At 47.5% G+C, this 21482-nt stretch overlaps 1 protein-coding gene across 2 annotated transcripts in view; it reads right to left on the bottom strand.

The window, feature by feature from the left end:
* Positions 1-1449: 1449 nt before the first annotated feature.
* Positions 1450-21482, bottom strand: part of susd2 (sushi domain containing 2) — a 158292-nt gene continuing 138259 nt past the window's right edge. The window contains exon 16 of one of the 2 annotated variants that reach the window (XM_070887679.1): positions 1450-2908. In XM_070887679.1, the coding sequence (XP_070743780.1) occupies positions 2836-2908 (73 nt within the window). In that variant the 3' untranslated portion in view covers positions 1450-2835. Of the gene's footprint in view, positions 2909-5009; positions 5609-21482 lie in introns of those variants that run through there. The other variant, XM_070887680.1, reaches the window with a different exon arrangement.

Here is a 21482-nt window from a genome sequence, read left to right as displayed (position 1 = left end):
GCACTGGGGTGGGGGGGTGCAGTGCGGTGGAAGGGTGCGGGGGGGAGGTGCAGTTCATTAGTGGGGTCATAATGGGGGGTATGGGAGGGGCCACGGTGCGGTGGGGGGTTGGGGGTGATGTGCGGGGGGGTGGGCCGCGGTGGGAGTCGGCTGTGCGGGGGGTTGGTGCCGGGTGTGGGGGTGTGGTGCTGGGCGGGTTCGGTGGGGGGGTAGGGGCAGACTTTGGGTGATGCGGTGCGGGTGTGCCAGGGGTATGTGGCAGGGGGGTACCAGAGTTGGTGCGGTGGGGACGGTGTAGTGGGGGATGCGGGAGGGAGCATGGGCGGGGCTTTGCCAGGGAGGAGGGGTTGTGGTGGGGGAGGGGAAGCAGGGATGGCGCGGTGCGGTGGGACTGTGCCCTGGGGAGTGCGGTGTGGGGGTGTGGGGGCAGGAGGGGGAGGTGCGCAGTGAGGGGGGTACAGTGAGGGGGTGTTGTGAGGGGTTGCAGCAAGGGTCTTCAGTGAGGGGGTGCAGTGAGGGTGGTGCAGTAATGGGGGGTTCGGGCGGGTGTGTGTGCACAGTGAGGGGGTGCAGTGAGGGGTTGCTGCGAGGGGGGTGCTGCGAGGGGGATTCAGGGAGGGGGTGCAGTGAGGAGAGTGCAGTGAGGGGAGTGCAGCAAGGTGGGTGCGGAGGGGTGCGGGGGGTGCAGCAAGTGGGGTGCAGTGAGAGGGGTGCGGGGGGGGCTGTGGTGAGGGGGGGTGCTTTCTGGGGTGAAATTGGTCTTGGGCGTCGACACAAAACAGACAATAACGGATCAGCAGCCTAGTTTTACACTTGGTCCAGGTTTTCTTTTCCATTGGCTGATTTAGCAGACGGGTTTGGAGAGCTTCCTGAATATGACCAGGTGAAGGAGCTAAATTAACCCAGAGGTACATTAAATCGACCACTGCTTCATTTGAATTGTGTGCAATAGTTCGGCTCTCTCATCCTGCTGACTTCCTGACATCTGCACTCACTGTTGAATCAAAAAATTCATGACATCTGCTGAAATAATATGAGTAATAAGAATGTTAAAATGAATAATGATACTTTGATTGCTGTAGTTTAAAATGCACTGACGGTGAGACTGGCTCTGTAAAGGTGGTCCTGATCATAATGCTCATCTCTCTTTTATTAAATGGTGTGTTGTTAGTGAATGGTATCCTTGAAAGGAACACCCTCTTCGAAAAGAGTCGCCATGAAGGGAAGACACCTTATTGGAAAAGGTTCTTCCTTGGGGGGCACCATCTTAAGTGTGGCACGGATGGGATGATAACATCCTTTAGTTAAATGGTGATGATGTAAAGATTGAGCTCCACGTGAGGCCAACAACAGTGCGAACACTGCTATTGAACAAATTATACTTTGCTACGACAGACAGAATGTCAAAGTAAACGAATGCAAATGTCAGAGAAAAAATAAATCTGTTGTTTTTAATTAAGCCAGGAGTTAATGATACATTCAATCATAAAAAAACTGCAAAACATTACACATTGAACTAATAGTCTTATTGCACAAAATGGCAGCTTAGGTTACTTGGGCAAGAAAAGCTGCTACATTCAATGATCACACAATGCTATAAAAATGAACAAAGTTGGCTAGATCTCTTTTGAGAAAAATTCTTAATTTTATTTTGAAAAAAAGAGATAATTGGGGTGAAAGTGTGGGACACAGTGGTTTTCGAACACTATGCTTTCACCCCGCGGGGACCTGGGTTTGAATCCAGTCCAGACTAACAGGGTGAAAATTTCATCTGGCCTGCTGACTGGAAGAATCTTGGAGTGAAACAAGCCGCCGCAGACTAATGGATGCATGTCCACAAGCAAAAAAAAAACTTTCACACCAATTCGGCAATCTCACTCCGAAAGGCCACAAGGCCAGCTGTTGCCAGGAATGGAATTTCACAGTGATGTGGCTGTCAGTGAGACTGGAGGTTAAGGCATGCCGTCGGGGCAGTGTAGAGGAAGCCTCATTACACAACTCAACCGTGCTGTACCTGCCCTCGGAGTGCTTAGTGCAAAGACTGCGACAAGCAGCACAGCCATCCCGCACCTGGAGTGCGGAAAGGTCACATGATTCATATTATCGTAGAATAAACTCATCTTCAAAGGTAGACTGAGCCAAAGGAAGCTGTTCAGACAGATTTTGTTTTAATTTCAAACGAAATTAAAATAAGAAGTATGAGGAAATAGGATTAGCAGTGAAGCCAGAAAGCATTAAGGATCAACTTCACTTCAGGTTCTCTCATTTTTGATGTGCAAGAAAAGAGTTGAATTATGGACTCCCCTCTCCCCCTACTCCGCAAGGAAAAGTCAATGCGTAGAATCGGCACTGCGCTTGAGGCAATGCAGGAAGGAGTGAAGTCAGATTGTACAACAGACTGAAAATTATAATCAGTGCTCTGACAAATCTAAACTCATTGGTACTCCCAGTCCTGTCAATTAGGCCAACCTTGCACTGAGCAATCAGTCATGTGGCTAGTTTTGATGCTGTTACAGGCTGAACTGATTGAATGTTTTGGCTGGCCCAGCAAACCCAGACATTATAAAAAAGATCATTTAAGTTCCTCTAAAAACAGGACAAAGCCATAATTAATTTGCCAACTTTGGCCCACAGCTGCCTGAAAGATTATCCAACTCGTTCTGAAAAATGTGTCATCCGTTTTGCCGAAGGCTTCTGAAATTAAAAAGAGAGAAAAGATCCATCTCCCAGACACCGTTGGCTGGGCTGACTGCAAGGCGGGAAGGTCTGTCCATGCCGAGGGTGGTGGGGGCGGGGGGGGGCGAGAGTGAGGGGGAGAGGGGTTCTCTCTTTGGGCTACTTATTTTCACTTTTCTCCGGTCTGGTATCTTGAAACTCGTGAGAATTTTGAGCCAATTTGTCTTTTTTCCTGTGAAGGAAAAAAAAAGCGATGAATAATATCGATGTGCTTGATCGAACGGCAGAGCAGGTGCTAGACTGTCTGAAAATAAGGATGGATATATGGATATAAGGTTTGCTCTTAAAATAGACAAAGCACCTCATCCAGACGCCTTGCACCCAGGATCTTTAATGGAGACGGAGCCTTAAACGATATTTTTGCACAAAATTCTTAAGGATTAGAAAGTGGCTAATATAACTGCATTATTTTAGAAAGGGTCAAGGGATAAAGTCTTCCACTTATCTTCAATGGTTCTTCAATGGCCTGCCCCTAATACAGTAACAGTAAGACATTCCCCCAAACCAGCTGTATATTCCTCCGTGACCCATCCTTTTCGTTACACACCCCTTTGCTTTCTTTGCAGACAAATAGAAGGAAGTGTTTGCAAACCGAAGGGAACACATCGGATCTCAGGTCCTCAACGTTCCTGGAAGAGCTGATCTTGGATGGAGTGGGCCAACATGCCATGGTCCCCATTGGAGAGGAGGGCATGGAGGTGGTGCATCTCTCTCTTTTCTCCAGGATGTGAAACTCTTCTTCATCCTCCATCTCCCAGAGGATGGAGGAATATAGGGCCCAAATTTCCCCAGGAGTTGCTCCGTTATTTTTGGAACAATGTGATTTTTCTGGAGTATCTTTTTAGTTGCAATTCTGGCCATTTAATTTGCGCCAGTGTAAGTGAGTTAGTTAGGTTTTTTATTAGTTTAGTTTTTTTTTCAAAAGTGGGCGTTACCAGCCACTTATGCCTGTTTTGGCCAATTAAGCAAGTTTAGCCAGCTAAATGTTACTCCAAACTAACTTAGGCCAGCGTAAGTGGGCAGTCTTGTATGTTCAGAAAAACCTTGCGGTGACTTAAGAAATCAGCGCAGAGATGGGGGGGGGGAAGGGGACCTTGCGAAGCACTAAATACCTTCACAACAACATTAAAGAAGCATAAATGCATTTAAAGCACCAAGCACTAAACAAAGCACAAAAAGTAATAAGCAATTAATTAACAAATAAAAAATAGAAGGAACCCTGCACCTAAAGCACCAAAGTAATAAGCAATCAATCAATCAGTAACAAATAAAAATAGAAGTTCTACCGTAGGGAACGTAGCAAGCCGCCGATGAGGGAGTCCATTCGGCCAGGGCTAGGGACGGCGTGCTTCAGGACTCTAGCGTGCATGTGCAGAGGTCCCGGCACTGTTTTCCCTGTGGTGGCGTAGCGTGATCCCCAATCCACTGGGCCACGCTACGCCACCACCGAGGAGAGGCTAGGGAGCGGCCAGAATCGGAAGGAAGATTTTCGGCGCGCTTGGAAGCGGACAAAAGCGGCGCATCTCAGGCGAGGGCGCCAGATAAAGTGGTTGGGGAAATTTGAGCCCATAGACACTACCAGTACCTATTTAGGTAAACCATCTTCAATGGAAGGGGGAGGCATTTAAAATTCTCATCCTTGTTTTCAAATCCCCCCGTAGCCTCACCTCACCCTCTCTCTTTAACCTCCTCTAGCATTTCAACCCTCTGAGATCTCTGCGATCTTCCAATTCTGTCCTCTTGCACATCCCTGATTTTAATCACGCCACATTAGTGGCCAAGCGTCAGCTGCCTCGGCCCTAAGTTCTACAATTCCCTCCCTAAATCTCTCTCTCCTTTAAGATGCTCCTTAAAATGTACCTATTTGACCAAACTTTTGATCACCTGTCCTAATATGTCCTTTTTTGCATGGTGTCAGTTTTTTGTCTGATTACACTCCTGTTCAAGTGCCTTGGAACGTTTTACTACATTGAAGGCATTATATAAATTGCAAGTTGTAATCTGATCCAAACACACCCTGAGCCAATGACCGTACAACGTGAAGAAAAGAAAAGCTGCACCAAAAAAACAGTTCTGCTAATTCACCATAATAGGTCAGGTAATACAGCTTTAATAGTACTTGTGGTGGCTATACGCTGACAGAAGTGTGTTTTGTTCCAGGCAGTGATGGACTCGCACCAAGGCCACATGGTGCAGGAATTCCTGGGGCAGCCAGCAGGCACACATGGCCCAAAATGAATGGTCCAATGAGGCTCACTGCACCATCAACACAGGCACAGCAGAAAATCCAGGCCCAGCACAAAACTGGTGTAAGGTCTGTGCCCATTTTACGGTCCCTTTGCACCCGGTTTCCCGTGCCAGGTTTTCCACTCCCTCTGTGCCTGGTTTTCTGCTTGCTCTGCTCTGGATTTACATCCCACTCTGCGCTGGGTTTTCCGTTCCCTCTGCATCTGGTTTTTCTCTCCCTCGCTGACGGGATTTCTACTCCTTCCGTACCCGGTTTTCCAGCCCTGGTTTTCCACTCCTTCTGATCCGGGTTTTCCATTCCCTCCGCTCTCGGTTTTCTGCTCTTTCTGCATCTGGCCTCCCTCTGTGCCGCCAGGAACAGATATGGTATTTCAATCCTGAGCAGATGTTATGCCATGAACACTTAGCACAATCATATCGACTTCCTCCTTCGCTGTTTCACTGGGTTGATACCTCCATTAAAATGGCTGTCAGAGGAAGCTGATACAAGTGCTGTACCGCCAGTAGTCATTTCCAGCCTTTGATAAGTGGTAAATGGAGTTGATTTATGAAGAAGAGATGGGCTTGTTGAGTCCAATAGCTGCTTTCTGTTCCTGATGCACTGTTGGGACCATAGATGAGTCACCTGTGGAATTCAACTGAGTTAACTTACAGTTTTTTTCTGGCTAACCAAGCATCTGAAAGACACAGTACTCATCCCGTACTTAACACTCTCCAAACAAATCACGGGATGAATCACGTAAGTAGAATTCCCATTTGCCCAACACAGACTGTGTGCACTCGCTCCTCTCACCCCACTTACAGAAACCCAGAGAACCTTGTCAGGGGTTGATAGGAGCCAAAATATTGTTCAACCAAATTTTAAAAGCATGCCCTGCAATAATGCCTGCACAACAGGGACTACACTTCAGAAAAGGTCTTTCATTGGTTGTGAAGATGTGAAGGCTCCTGCCTGCTGCTTTTTTTCTGTAGTCTGGGGCTAGATATTCTCATCATTGAAATGAATAGGCCCTAATTAGAGACTTGCTTAGTTAGCCGTGGTTCTTAGTGGAGAAGTCATTTATGAACCATTGGAGATGTGTTCCAAACCAGCCATCTGTTATCTCCATATGATTAATTAGCAACATTTGAGCAAACGCAGAATTACAAGCAGTTCATAAATGTTGAATGTGATGATACTGTAATATTCTTTCATTTATTCCCCATTGATTTGCAATATACACAGGAGTATAATAGTCCGTTAAAGTCTTCTTTTAATGTAACACTCTCCTGACACATCAGACAGCCCCGCTAATGGCCTAGTGATTAAAGTATGGCACTGAGCTGTAAAGTCTTAGGTTCAATCCACAGTCGGTAATGATTTAACTGGGGCAACGGGTCAGGCACTGGCATGAGCTTCAGTGGCTCTGGGGAGGAGGAGAAGGGGGAAAGTATCAGCCAGGATCCCACTCCTGATCGTTATCCGGTGACTCCTGTTGGGAAATACACATGCGGACATCAGGGGAGGTCAGGATCAGGCTCAGCTGTGATACGCCCTCCCCTCCCGATGGTACTGAAGGAATGATCAGCCATGATCTTATTGAATGGCGGTGCAGGCTCAAAGGACCGAATGGCCTACTCCTGCACCTATTTTTCTATGTTTCTATGTTTCTATGTTAAATAGCTCACCAAGGCTCACATTTCTAGGCTCACACGTGAAGATTGGTCAAGGGGATGAGGTGGGGGAGGGTGGGTACTCCAGAACAAGTCGGTGCTTCCAAGAGAAGTATAAATTTCTCCTTCTGCCTGACACATAGCAGCAAATCACATGGTTCTGACAGACGAAGGAGAGAGGAGGAACGGACAGCTGTGGCAGAATATACAAACCCCACCAGCAAGACTTGAGTCTGGATATGAAAAGGGCAGGGGGTGGAAGGAAAACTATATACAAACAATAATTGATGCAAAACGAGTATCTATGGATGCTGGGTGAGGGCAAGATCAATCTCAGCTATGATGCCCGCACGGCTAAATTGCCTGTTGCTAGTCACTAAGCTCGCATGTTAAAGAAAGACTTACATTTGTACAGCGTCTTTCAAGGCCTCAGGGAATCCCAAAGTGTTTTACAGCAAATGAAGTACCTGTGAAGTGCAGTCGCTGTTGTGATGTAGGAAACACGGCAGCCAATTTGCACACATCAAGGTCCCACAAACAGCAACATGATAATGGGCAGATGTTGGTTGAGGGATAAATATTGACCAGGACACCAGGGAGAACTCCCTTTCTCTTCTTGGTTTAGTGCCATGGGATCTTTTACATCCAGGATCTCGGTTTAACATCTCATCTGAAAAATGACTCCTGTGACAGTTCAGCACTCGCTCAATACTGCACTGAAGTGTCAGCCGAGATTACACGCTCAAGTCTCTGAAGTAGGACTAAAACCCACGAGCTTCTGACCCAGAGGCAAGAGTGCTGCCAACTGAGCCATGGCTGACTGAACACTATACTGGATACAGCATCAAGCTGGGCGGAAATATATTCTAGACCATGAACCATACGTAAAGATACTCTGGAACTTTTTTGGGCTCCTAAAGAAAGTCTCAGACTTGCAATACACTTTCGGCCATCTCTTATTCATCCACGCAACTAATACTAACTCTGTGAGGCGGCGAAACAAATTGCTTGTGGGAGGTGAAATTGTTTTTGGGCTGTAATGCAAAATGAGCGATGGCGATCGGCTGCCCGTTTTACACCCGCCTGATTTTCTTTTCAATTGAAGTCGCTGATGCCCAAGGCCAAGTACCCTCCCTTGGAGTGTGACCATGAATATCCTTTATAAAATATAAACCCTTGCAAGGAAGGTTCGCTTTAATGGCCAGGAATTCCCTCCGAGCTACTCCCGGTCGGCTGCCGCCACTTTGCCAGAGCTGCTGCAGAAACTCCATTTACATAAAGGTGAGTTTATTAAAATATACTTCGCTCTTTGGTGGTGGCCTCCTTTTTGCTGGTTAGGCTGCATTGGGAATCCACTGGAAGAGGCCCGCGCCGCCATCATATCCCAGAGAAGCTTTAAACAGGCCTCAAACCCCTCATTAACATATTCAAGGGGCTCAATGCCTGTCTCAGGCAGCCGCTAGCGACGTCTTGAAAATCGCCTTTACCAAATGCGGCGCCCCTAATGCAGACACAGATCGGGCGCCGGACGTTAAGCTTCAAGAGTGGCCCATTTTTCCCCCCTTCTTCGCATGAAAAATGGGCACAACGAGGAAGAATTTCCCCCCAGCGTATCTTTGTCAGGACTAGAATGATGAGACCAAGATATCTGCTGCTTCTATTGTTGAGTAGATATAAACATAGAACTGTTACTAAATGTCTACGGGTAAACTGATAGCTGGATTCACTCTGTACAGAAAAAGACGACTGACACTGTCCACTTCTTTCATGCCCACCACTTTCAGAAGCTAACAGGGCCCAGCTTCCCAGCCTATTTCCCTCTTGTTTGCCCCTGTACCTGCTGCTCCCTGGGACCACCAGATAAACACTTTCGGTAGGCCCAGGATAGCAGTGCGAATGTCCCTAAATGCTGAAAATGGAGGGAAAATGCCTAGAGAGGTATTGTCTGCCTCCAATTTGCCCCGAACGTTTACCTGCTGAAGGCCTCAGGCTTGGTCAAGCCCTTCAGTGGGCAACGTCTTCAAGTCTTCGAGGCCCTGTGGTCCCTTTAAGTTTTCTTCTGGTCACTTCTGGTGCTGTAGACGTGGCCCTGCTGCAGAATCACCTGGCCCGCTGGCAGGCTCACACTTGCTATCGGAAATTTGCCATGAATACATAGTGACCCCCTAACTCAGGAAACTGGCCCAGGGCCATGATATGGTCAGGGGCTTAATGCCTGTTTCGGGCAGCTGCCTGAAAAAAGTCTGAGGTCAATATAGTGGCAGACATTTTGCAGGCACCCATGAGGCATAGCCCAGCTATATTGGCCATTGTTGACCCTGTTTCCCATGTGGAAAACAAGCACACCAATGACCAATTTCTACCCCAAAAACTTTAGAGATATTTAAGAGACAGTTAAATGCTGTGGTAGGTTTGAGATGGATAAAGAAAGGAAAAGAGAAAGGGAAAGGGAAGTCTGCATTTCTGCAGTGCCTTATCAAATCTTTTAGGAGCATCCTGAGACGGTTCTCGTACAATAAGTTAAAGCACAAGGACTGCCAGAACACTCAGCCATTTTGCACATAGATAACAGTAAGATAAGTGATTGGTTAATCTGTTCCTGGTTGTGTTGTTTCGGGGAGGGATATCTGCTAATGGTCACCAGGAGAATTCACTACTCTTTTTTGGAAAGTGTCACTGCATCTATCATATCCACCTGAACTACTGGGAACTCGCTTTAATGGCTCCTTCCAAAGATAGACTGATCAACCTTCCTGATCTGTACTTATATTGTGATCTGCTCCCTTGCTACTCGCCCACCCCCCCATCTCACAGTATAGGTTGATCAGATTCTACAGCACCAACAGCCTCAGTGTGTTACTAAATTCTTCCTCTTAATCTGGCTCTATAAAAAGGGACAGAGATGCTCGGGCACCTGCCGAAAGATTTTAGCAGAATTCTACTCGATATTTCCCCAGTAAGGCATTCCTAGCAAACGTCCAGGCACATAGACACCTGGGACCAAGTCCCAAAACGGGTCACTTTTCCTTTCTCATTCTGAGATAACTGGGAGTGAAGATGCACAATGGAGAGAGTCTGCTTTGCTGCAATAAGTGAGGTGTTGCCACTCTATGAGACAGCACTTTGTGCACTCGGTCAACTCTATAGAATAAAGGATACTCGGTACACCTGGGTGTAGGGTTTGTTCAACATTTGAAAGCTATTTCCTGCCAGGGATTATGTTTACAATACAAGTCACAGAGTGAAACCCTCTTATCAAATGGTTTTAAATCCTGTTCTTACTTACAGATTTCAAAATGGTTGAAGTCGCTCTGCAATACGATAATCACCTGTCATTAGGAATCAAAGTCTGGTAGGTACTTTTTTTGGAACTGGTTTGTTGGTGATTAAGGTGAGGTGCAATTTTTAAGTGTCAGCAGTCTGTCTCCACCGTGGCCAAGTGACTATTCCTCCTGTATGACTCTAAACGGTGCCTGTCTTTGGGTTATTTTTAGGGGTTATCACAGCCAGGCCTGATCCTTGTTCTCATTCAATGTCCACACACACACACACTTTCCAGCAGGGGTCCCTGGCCAGCACTCAGGAATGGGAACTGTAAAGTCCTGTCCCCGTAGTACAGACTCACACGAGGCACATGTTGAGGTCAAGGTCACTCTGGACCTGCACCTTTATTACACAGCACACGAATGCCACACTTGCCTGAGACCTGTCTTTATATTCCTGTGTGGGACAGGTATCCAATGTCTCCTGCAAGTGCACCCCTGGTGGTAAGGTATGCTGGTGGTTACAGGTCATATCTAGTTACAGTCATGTATAGCATGGTAAGATACAGTTGTGTACAGTAGTGTGAGATACATGACAGGAACATTGGCTGATTTCTCACTTTCCCTAGTCCAGGGAATATAAAGCCTCTAACACTAGGCCCAGCTGAGTTTGGCTTCCTCAACACAGAGCAGGAATCGAACTTTGGGATGCATGGCTCAGATTGGAGTTCGATATTTACTCACTGAGCCAGTTAGAGGAGCATAAAATATTTGTATCCACTCATTCCTTCCTTCCTGTGGAAGCCTGGTCATTAAATAAATTGAAAACAGAGATAGACAGCTTCTTAACCGATAAGGGACGATAAGTGATTAAGGGGTTCTAGGGAGCGTGCAGGGAAGTGGACCTAAGTCCATGATCAGAACAGCCATGATTATATTAAATGGCGGAGCAGGCTTGAGGGGCTGTATGGCCTACTTCTGCTCCTATTTCTTATGTTCTTATGTTCTTTCATTGTTTCACCCATTCAGTTCGTTGTGACGTGCCTTTCAATATCAAAATTATTTGGCATTGAAATGTTTCACATCTGCTAGGGAGGACGATGATAATGGCAGCCATATTAACTTGTACATCCAGAGTAAGTGATGCCATTCTGCACTATGGATAAGGATTATCAACAATTTCACTTGCAAGCTGCAGCCCTCATTAACTAGGGAGGGGGTACAACAACAACAACAACAACTTGCATTTATCTACCTGCAGCCAGATAGGTTACTCCTGCCCCCCCACCCCCCCGAAGAACGTCCTGGTGCAAGTACCACTGCCAGCTTTTTTGGGGAGTTCCCCTGTGTTTGGGCATAAAAGGTGAGGAAGGAGGATCAGGAATGCCTCCTCCCACCTTATTAACATAGGAACCCTGAAAGGCCCATTCAGAGAGGCGCAGGAACTGCCCAGGCAGCGTGGTGGTGGAGACTTGATGCAGCAGGTCTCCATCCTTCTCTCTGCACCCGGGTTCCTGGATACTGTGAGGAAGAAAATAAGTTCTACTGGTGTCAATTATAGTTTCATGATTTCAAGGCTGCCCATTCAAAAGCCAGACTATCTGACCCAAAATCCCCCTTTCCTCCCCTCATTGTAACTCGCCCCTTGGAAGATAAGCATTGAATGTTATAGTGGAACAGTTCCTACATTGACTATTCCATAACACATAGAAAAAGGTTATACCCCCCCCACGAGAGTGAATAGTTTGAATAGTAATGCACTGCCTGAAAGAGTGGTGGAAGTAGTTTCAATAATAATTGGATCAATAATTGAAAAGAAAAAATGTGCAGGGCTATGGGGAATGAGCGGGGGAGTGGGACTAATTGGATCAATCTTTCAAAGAGCCGGCACAGGCACGATGGGCCAAATGGCCTCCTTCTGTGCTGTATCACTGTATGATTAAACAAACAGGAAATGTCTGTCATTCCCGCACAGGTAATAAAGAGGATGAGCTGCTGTGAAATCCTCAACTTCCAGACAGAGGCAAAGAAACTGATATGGAAAAAGAAGAGGAGGCAGAGGCTGGGAGAATAATAGTAAAAGAAAAATATCCAATTGCCTTTTACTCACTCTTTTTAAGGTACTTTTCTACTGTGCCCTGGATCATCCCTGGCACACAGACTAATCAGCCTACTTATTCCTGTAGTGGTCCTTGCTGTAACCCGTATTGTGCCATACCCCACTGAATGCCTGTGCCACACAACTACCGCACTCTCAGTTGGTCAGATACGCAAAGGAGATATTGTTTCCTTATTAAAGAACTCAAGACGAAGGGCCAAGAATCATAGCACAGGACACTGAAAACAGGAGGAGGGAAGATAAAGCGAATGTGGTTGAATGATGTGAAGCATGAGTCTTGCAGATTGTAGATTACAGGTAAAAGGAATGACTGAGGGAGGCAAGTAGTTCCACAGCTGTGGTCCGAGAAAAGAACGAGTTGGAGGAGATTGTGCAATGAATCTCAATTTCAATACAGGGAGGAGGAGAGTGTGCAAGATGGTGTGGTGAAAACAGAACGAGTGAGTGACCCAATAGTTGAGCGAGCTGTAAAGTTGTCCCTCACATGTTACATATAAATACACCTCAAGTTTTCCCACCACTTATTCTATTTGTGATCGGTAAGATTCGGGTTTTTAAAGCATTGTTTTCCCTTTAAACTAATTCCAGTCAGTGAACCTCGTCGTACACAATCTGACAAATGCTACGACCAAATTCTCTGACCTTAGAGTCTCCCGACACGATTTAGAACTTTGCCACAACAGCAGTAACATTTGATGGTTTCCTTAGTGCTGATCCAGACTTCCAGTTTGACGTCAAACCTGTACATAAGTATAAACATAGAAACATAGAAAATAGGTGCAGGAGTAGGCCATTCGGCCCTTCGAGCCTGCACCACCATTCAATATGATCATGGTTGATTATGCAACTTCAGTACCCCATTCCTGATTTCTCTCCATACCCCTTGATCCCTTTAACCGTAAGAGCCACATCTAACTCCCTTTTGAATATATCTAACGAACTGGCCTCAACAACTTTCTGTGGTAGAGAATTCCACAGGTTCACAATTCTCTGAGTGAAGAAATTTCTCCTCATCTTGGTCCTAAATGGCTTGCCCCTTATCCTTAGACTGTGACTCCTGGTTCTGGACTTCCCCAACATCAGGAACATTCTTCCTGCATCTAACCTGTCCAATCCCGGCAGAATTTTATATGTTTCTATGAGATCCCCTCTCATTCTTCTAAATTCCAGTGACTATAAGCCTAGTCGATCCAGTCTTTCTTCATATGTCAGTCTTGGCATCCCGGGAATCAGTCTGGTGAACCTTCGCTGCACTCCCTCAATAGCAAGAATCTCCTTCCTCAGATTAGGAGACCAAAACTGTACACAATATTCAAGATGTGGCCTCACCAAGGCCCTGTATGACTGCAGTAAGACCTCCCTGCTCCTATACCCAAATCCTCTCGCTATGAAGGCCAATTGGCATTTGACTTCTTCACCACCTGCTGTACCTGTATGCCAACTTTCAATGAATGATGTACCATGACACCCAGCGACAACTCTTTGAAAGGGTAGAGAGAGAAATTATTTCCTCTGGTGAGGGAGTCTAGAACAAGTTGGCATAACCTTCAAATTAGAGCTAAGCCCTTCAGGCACAATGATAGGAAGCACTTCTTCACACAAAGGGTATTAGAAATCTGGAACTCTTTCCCCTGAAAAGCTGTCGAGACTCGGGGTCAATTGAAAATTTCAAAACTGAGATTGATATATTTTTGTTAAACAAGGGTATTAAGGGATATGCAACCAAGGTTGGTAAATGGAGTTAAGATACAGATCTGCCATGATCTAACTGAATAACGGAACAAGCTCAAGCAGCTGAAAGGCCTATTCCTGTTCTGATGTTCCTATGTAAAGACAATTAATTTTGCAATGAGTAAAGGGCTCCAATTTACAGTATGGCTGTGACTTGATTCAACAAATACAGATGCCGATACTTGCGTACGGCTATTTAATCACACGTCCCGAATTTCCCATACAAATCACAGCTGAGCAGGAGCTGGCAGGCTTTTTGGATTTAGAGGCAGGGGCAGACCAGTATCTGATTTTTGTGACATCAGAATTTTAAAAATAATTTTAAATTATCAAAAAGGTGAATTGTCCATATTCTGCAAAGCAACACGCACGCATTTTAATTCTTCTCAAAGATGGACTCTCACTGGGCACCTTAAAAACCGAGGGGGCAAATCTCCACTATTCCGAGATTTCCAGGGCTCTTCTGCCGAAGTTACGGGAGACGAGAGGGAAAATCCCCTTGGAAATTCTAACGCCCTCCAACCCGCAAGAGCTTTATAAAGGTTCATCACCAACGTCCTTTTGTTTCTTTCTGTGCTGTTTCCACTGGTTTTGAACAAAGATAGCAGGGGCAATTTTAACTTTGGCGGGGGTATAAAATAGGCCATGTCGAATTGTCCGCCGGTTGTACGCTCCACCTAATGTTCCCTCTACTGACTTCAATCCACAATGGGAGACAGTCTTCTTGTGAGTACAAGGCATAAACATGTTTTCTATAAAACAAGGTACACCGAACACACAAAGAAAACTGTCATGTATCTCACACTACTGTACACAACTGTATCTTACCATGCTATACATGACTGTAATAAGATATGACCTGTAACCACCAGCATACCTTACCACCAGGGGTGCACTTGCAGGAGACACTGGATACCTGTCCCAGACAGGTATATAAGGACAGGTCTCAGGCAAGTGTGGCATTCGAGAGCTGTGTAATAAAGGTGCAGGTCCTGAGTGACCTTGACTTCACTGTGTGCCTCGTGTGAATCTGCACTGAAGGGACAAGACTTTACAGTGGCGATGAGTTACGGGATTACAGAATGCACAGAATGGCGAACAACGGCTCAGATGAAAAGTACAATCCTGGAGACAATTGGGAGGACTTTATAGAAAGGCTCCAGCAAAGCTTTGTAACCAAAGACTGGTTAGGCGACGACAATGCAGACAAGAGAAGAGCCCATCTCTTGACCAGCTGTGGCTCGAAAACATACGCTTTAATGAAGGACCTACTGGCACCTGAGAAACCAGCAAGCAAGTCGTTTGAAGAGTTGAGCACACTGGTAAGAGACCACCTGAAGCCAGCGAGCAGCCTACACATGGCCAGACACAGGTTCTACAACTACAGACGCTGTGTGGGCCAAAGCATACCCGACTTTGTGGCGGAACTTCAGAGGTTGGCTAGCTTATGTGAGTTCTCCGATGTACTAAGGAGAGAAGTACTGAGAGACTTTTTTATTGAAGGAATAGGCCACGCAGGCATATTCCGAAAGCTCATAGAAACCAAGAATTTGACCTTAGAGGCAGCAGCACTGGTTGCACAGACATTCTTGGCAGGAGAAGAAGAAACGAGGTTGATCTACACTGCGGATACGACAACTAACGAAACATCGGAACAAGGGGTTCACAGCGTGAAACAAGCTGCTACCTCCACACACAGACAAAGGCAGGAGAGCAGGCCCTCAACAGCAGGCAGTGGCGCCAGAAGCCATCAAGGGCCACATGAACGGCTGTTCATACCTCATCAACCCACATTGCAAGCAATCCACTACAAACTGAGAGAAGCTCAAGAGAGATCAGTCAGACGCAGCTCATTCTTTGGAAACTGTCATGTATTCAACCAGCATTGTAACCCATGCATAATCTGACCTAAGTTGTACACTGTGAGAACAATGACCACTAGGTGGGAGACACTCCTAACCTGGACCTTCAGGTATAAAAGGGGAAGCTCCACCCACCTTCATCATTTGAGTGCTAAGGAATAAAGGACAGGCCACAGACTGACCTTCTCTCAATCATGGGCCTCGTGTGCATTTATATTGTATAGTAAGGACCTATCAATGGCGACGAGAAACTGGGATTTAAACCACACGAGCATGGCCACTAGCAGAACAGACGAGAGGTACTTTGTTAAGGAATGGTTGGGACAGAGATTCAACATTGTTAAAGCAGCACACAGTTCTCCAGGCAGACAAGGGCAATCGGGCATGCCCCAACATGTAGTCGAACCCAGAAGGGGAGTTCGACAGAGACAATGGCAAGTTGAACGGCGATTCATGCCATTGCAAGGGACAATGTGGCCAGTAATGGGGCCATCAACACCTGTTAATGGCGCATTGAAGGACAGTCACAGGGGCAGTCAGGGACGATCGACTGGCAAGGGACCTTTTGTTTCAAACAACAGCTCATGTTGGAGGCATGGAGGCACACACTCAGCCGGAGTTTGCAGAGATGAGCAAAATACCAGCAGAAATTGCAGAAGTGAACGCTGGGGGAAATCCCTGGAAGCTGAAGTTCAGCGAGTTCATGTGGAGCACCTATACAGTTCATACACCAGGACGCCACCGATAATGATGAAAGTGCTCCTCAATGGCATCCCAGTATCAATGGAGCTAGACACGGGGGCCAGCCAGTCCCTGATGGGTATCAAACAGTTTGAAACGTTGTGGGCGTCCAAGGCCAGGAGGCCAAAATTATCGCCGATTGACGCACAGCTACGAACTTACACAAAGCAGATCATTCCGGTGCTAGGCAGCGCCACGGTAGTCATGACCCACAAAGATTCGGAGAACCGGTTGCCACTCTGAATTGTCCCAGGGGACGGTCCCGCACTACTGGGGAGGAGTTGGCTTGCTGTCATGAACTGGAAATGGAGCGATGTCAATGCAATTTCCTCTGTGGAACGAGTACCATGCTCACAGATCCTGGACAAATTTGACTCATTATTTCAACCCGGTATCGGCACTTTCATGGGGGCCAAGGTAGTGATTGATATAAACCCGGACGCCAGGCCAGTACACCACAAGGCCAGAGCGGTGCCGTACGTGATGCGGGAAAAGATAGAAGGCGAATTGGACCGCCTGCTGAGGGAAAGCATCATCTCGCCAATCGAATTCAGTGACTGGGCGAGCCCGATCGTGCCGGTGCTCAAGGCGGATGGGTCAGTCAGGATATGTGGTGATTACAAAGCCACCATCAATCGGATGTCACTCCAAGACCAGTACCCGCTACCGAGAGCGGAGGACCTCTTTGCGACGCTATCCAGTGGCAAACTTTTTTCAAAATTGGACCTGACCTCAGCTTACATGACCCAGGAGCTGGCGAGTGAGTCGAAGAAGCTGACCACGATCATGACACACAAGGGGTTGTTTGAGTACAACAGATGTCCATTCGGCATTCGCTCGGCTGCCGCGATCCTCCAACGAAATATGGAAAGCCTCCTCAAGTCGATTCCAGGGACGGTAGTTTTTCAGGACGACATCCTCATCACGGGTTACGATACTGAAGAACACCTCCACAACCTGGAGGAGGTGCTACGCAGACTGGACCGGGTAGGGCTGCGACTGAAAAAGGCGAAGTGCGTCTTCCTAGCTCCAGAGTTAGAATTCCTGGGGATGAGGGTAACAGCAGACGGGATCAGCCCTACTGCGTCCAAGACGGAAGCGATCCAGAGAGCATCCAGACCCTGTAACACGACGGAGCTGCGTTCGTTCCTGGGGCTCCTGAACTATTTTGGTAACTTTCTTCCCAAATTGAGCACGCTGCTAGAGCAGCTACACATGCTCCTATGCAAAGGTCGCGAATGGGTCTGGGGGGACAGCCAGGAAAGGGCTTTTAATAGAGCACCCAATTTGTTATGTTCCAACACTCTGTTAACACTATTCGACCCATGTAAGAAACTTGTGTTAACGTGCGATGCGTTGTCCTATGGTGTCGGGTGTGTGTTGCAGCATGTCAATGTCAAGGGTCAGTTACAGCCGGAAGCTTATGCCTCCAGGAGTCTGTCCCAGGCAGAAAGGGGCTACGGGATGGTCGAAAAGGAGGCGCTCGCATGTGTAAATGCTGTAAAGAAAATGCACCAGTACCTGCTTGGCAGGAAATTTGAGCTGGAGACAGATCACAAACCCCTAACGTCCCTTTTGGCCATAAATGCAAACGCATCAGCCCGCATACAGAGGTGGGCACTCATGTTAGCCGCCTATGACTATACAATTCGGCACAGACTGGGCACCGAAAACTGCGCCGATGCACTCAGCAGGCTCCCACTAGCCACCACTGAGGGGCTACCGAGCATGCTGCTGAGATGGTCATGGCTGTTGAAGCTTTCGGAAGCGAAGGCTCACCCGTGACAGCCCGTCAGATTAAAGTCTGGACAAATAGAGACCCGCTATTGTCTCTAGTCAAGAAATGTGTCCTGAATGGGGACTGGGCAGCCACGTACAGGGCATGCCCTGAGGAATTTAACCATTTCTCAGACGCAGGGATGAACTCTCGATTCAGGCCAATTGCCTACTGTGGGGAAACCGCGTAGTCATGCCCCAGATGGGCAGAGAGGTGTTCATCAGAGAACTCCACAATGAGCACCCGGGCATTGTCATGATGAAGGCAATTGCCAGGTCACACGTTTGGTGGCCAGGGATAGACGCAGATCTGGAACTTTGTGTTCGCAGGTGCAACACGTGTGCCCAGCTGGGCAATGCACCCAGGGAAGCCCCCCTTAGCCCCTGGCCATGGCCCGCCAAGTCTTGGTCACGCATCCATGTGGACTACGCAGGTCCTTTCATGGGAAAAATGTTTTTGGTTGTAGTAGACGCCTACTCCAAATGGATCGAGTGTGTCATTTTAAATTCAAGCACAGCCTCTGCCACGGTAGAAAGTCTACGGGCAATGTTCGCCGCCCACGGTCTACCGGACGTCTTGGTCAGCGACAATGGCCCGTGCTTCACAAGCACTGAATTCCAGGACTTCATGGCAGGCAATGGAATTAACCATGTCAGAACGACACCATTCAAGCCGGCCTCAAACGGCCAGGCAGAACAAGCAGTGCAGATAATCAAACAGGGGATGCTCAGAATCCAAAGGGGTTCCCTACAAACCCGCTTATCATGCCTCCTGTTGGCCTATAGATCCCGACCACACTCGCTCACAGGGGTTCCACCCGTAGAGCTGCTAATGAAAAGGACGCTCAAAACCCAGCTATCCCTTATACACCCCACTATGAAAGAAATTGTCGAGAGCAGGCGCCAGCCACAATATGACTACCATAACAGGAATGCGAGGGCGCAATGTATTGATGTAAATGATCCTGTTTTTGTCGTCAACTACGCTGCAGGGCCCAAATGGCTCGCAGGCACTGTGATTGCCAAAGAGGGAAATAGGATTCTGGTAGTTAAACTTACCAATGGACAAATCTGCCACAAACACGTGGATCAAACAAAAAGGAGGTTCAGCAACCCCATAGAAGAAGCAGAGGAAGAACATGAAATAGAGTTCACTCCACCACAGGTGACCGAACACCGGAACCAAAGGGTGGAAAGTCCAATCACTGTGGGCAGTCTGGATAGGCCTGAGGCACCACAAACAGCAGACACTCAGGCCACCGCCCAACAACCAGAGCCCCAACTCAGGCGCTCTACAAGAGAGCGTAAACCACCAGAGAGACTCAACCTGTGATCCCAATAAGACTTTGTGGGGAGGTGATGTCATGTATTCAACCAGCATTGTAACCCATGTATAATCTGACCTAAGTTGTACACTGTGAGAACAATGACCACTAGGTGGGAGACACTCCTAACCTGGACCTTCAGGTATAAAAGGGGAAGCTCCACCCACGTTCATCACTTGAGTGCTAAGGAATAAAGGACAGGTCACAGATTGACCTTCTCTCAAGCATGGGCCTCGTGTGCATTTATACTGTATAGTAAGGACGTATCAGAAACAATGGAAGCGGTCTGTGCTGGAGATGTGGGGGAAGGCACTCATCAAGGGAGTGTCGATTTCAGCATGCTGTTTGCAGAAACTGCGACTATACAGGGCATCTGGCCCGCATGTGCAGAAAAACGGCAGCTCGGCTAGTATACGAATTGGATGGGTCGGAAAGCGGACCAGAAGACGGTGGGAACAGTACCCGGGACACCGATGTACAGCGGGTCAACACGATCAATGGCCACTGCTCCTACAACAAGATGCCTCCAATAATGATGAGGGTCCTACTCAACTGGATACCTGTCAACATGGAACTGGATACGGGAGCGAGTCAATCTCTCATGGGCGCTCAACAATTTGAACAGCTGTAGCCGCACAAAAGAGACAGACCAAAACTCACAAGGGTCGACACCAAACTAAGGACCTATACCAAAGAAATCGTCCCAGTCCTCGGCAGCGCCATGTTCTCCGTCACACACAAAGGGACAGTGAACCGACTTCCCTTGTGGCTTGTCCCCGGAGATCCCCCAGCACTGCTGGGGAGAAGCTGGCTGGCAAAACTAAACTGGAAATGGGATGATGTTCATGCCATGTCGTCAGAGGAACGGACCTCCTGCTCAACAGTTCTAAAGCGATTTGAACATCTCTTTCAGCCATGTGTGGGCACCTTCAAAGGGGCTAAAGTCAAAATCTACATCACACAGGATGCTAGACCAGTCCATCACAAGGCAAGAGCTGTACCTTATGTGATAAGGGAAAAGATTGAACATGAATTAGACAGGCTTCTGTGGGAAGGCATTATATCACTTGTGAAATTTAGCGACTGGGCAAGTCCCATCGTCCCAGTCATGAAGCCTGATGGATCCGTACGAATCTGTGGGGACTACAAATCTACCATAAACAGTCTCCCTACAGGACCAGTACCCGCTGCCCAGAGCGGAGGACTTATTTGCCACATTGGCTGAAGGTAAACTTTTCTCAAAACTAGACCTCACATCTGCGTATATGACGCAAGAATTGACCGAGGAGTCCAAGCTACTCATCACTATCAACACACATCGAGGCCTTTTTATGTACAATCGATGCCCATTCGGCATCAGGTCAGGAGCTGCCATATTCCAGTGCAACATGGAGAGTCTGCTCAAGTCCATCCTGGGGATGGTTGTATTTCAAGACGACATACTTATCACGGGCAGGGACACCGACTTCCATCTCCGCAATTTGGAGAAAGTACTAAAGCGGTTGGATTGGGTTGGCCTAAGAGTTAAGAAATCCAAGTGCCTGTTTCTCGCACCCAAGGTTGAAATTTTGGGCAGAAGGATTGCCGCTGATGGAATCCGCGCAACAGAGTCCAAAACAGAAGCAATTCGCCTGGCACCCAGGCCCCGGAATGTCTCAGAACTGCGTGCCTTTCTCGGGCTACTCAATTACTTTGGGAACTTTATGCAGAACTTAAGCATGCTGCTAGAGCCTTTCCATGTGTTTCTCAGAAAGGGGTGCGATTGGTTTTGGGGGGACGCCCAGGAACGTGCCTTCAATAAGCCACGCAACCTTCTGTGTTCTAACAGTGTTTTGGCTTTCTTTGATCCAGGTAACAAGCTAGTTCTTACATGTGATGCGTCAGCGTACGGGGTCGGGTGCATTTTACAACATGTCAATAGTGTGGGTAAATTACAACCCATAGATTATGCCTCCAGGTCACTTTCGCGGGCGGAGCGCGGGTACGGAATGGTGGAGAAGGAGGCGCTCGCGTGCGTGTACGGTGTCAA

The sequence above is a fragment of the Pristiophorus japonicus genome, chromosome 8 (genome assembly GCF_044704955.1).
Source record: "Pristiophorus japonicus isolate sPriJap1 chromosome 8, sPriJap1.hap1, whole genome shotgun sequence".
Lineage (NCBI taxonomy): Eukaryota > Metazoa > Chordata > Chondrichthyes > Pristiophoridae > Pristiophorus > Pristiophorus japonicus.
This window is presented reverse-complemented; position numbering and strand designations above follow the sequence as displayed.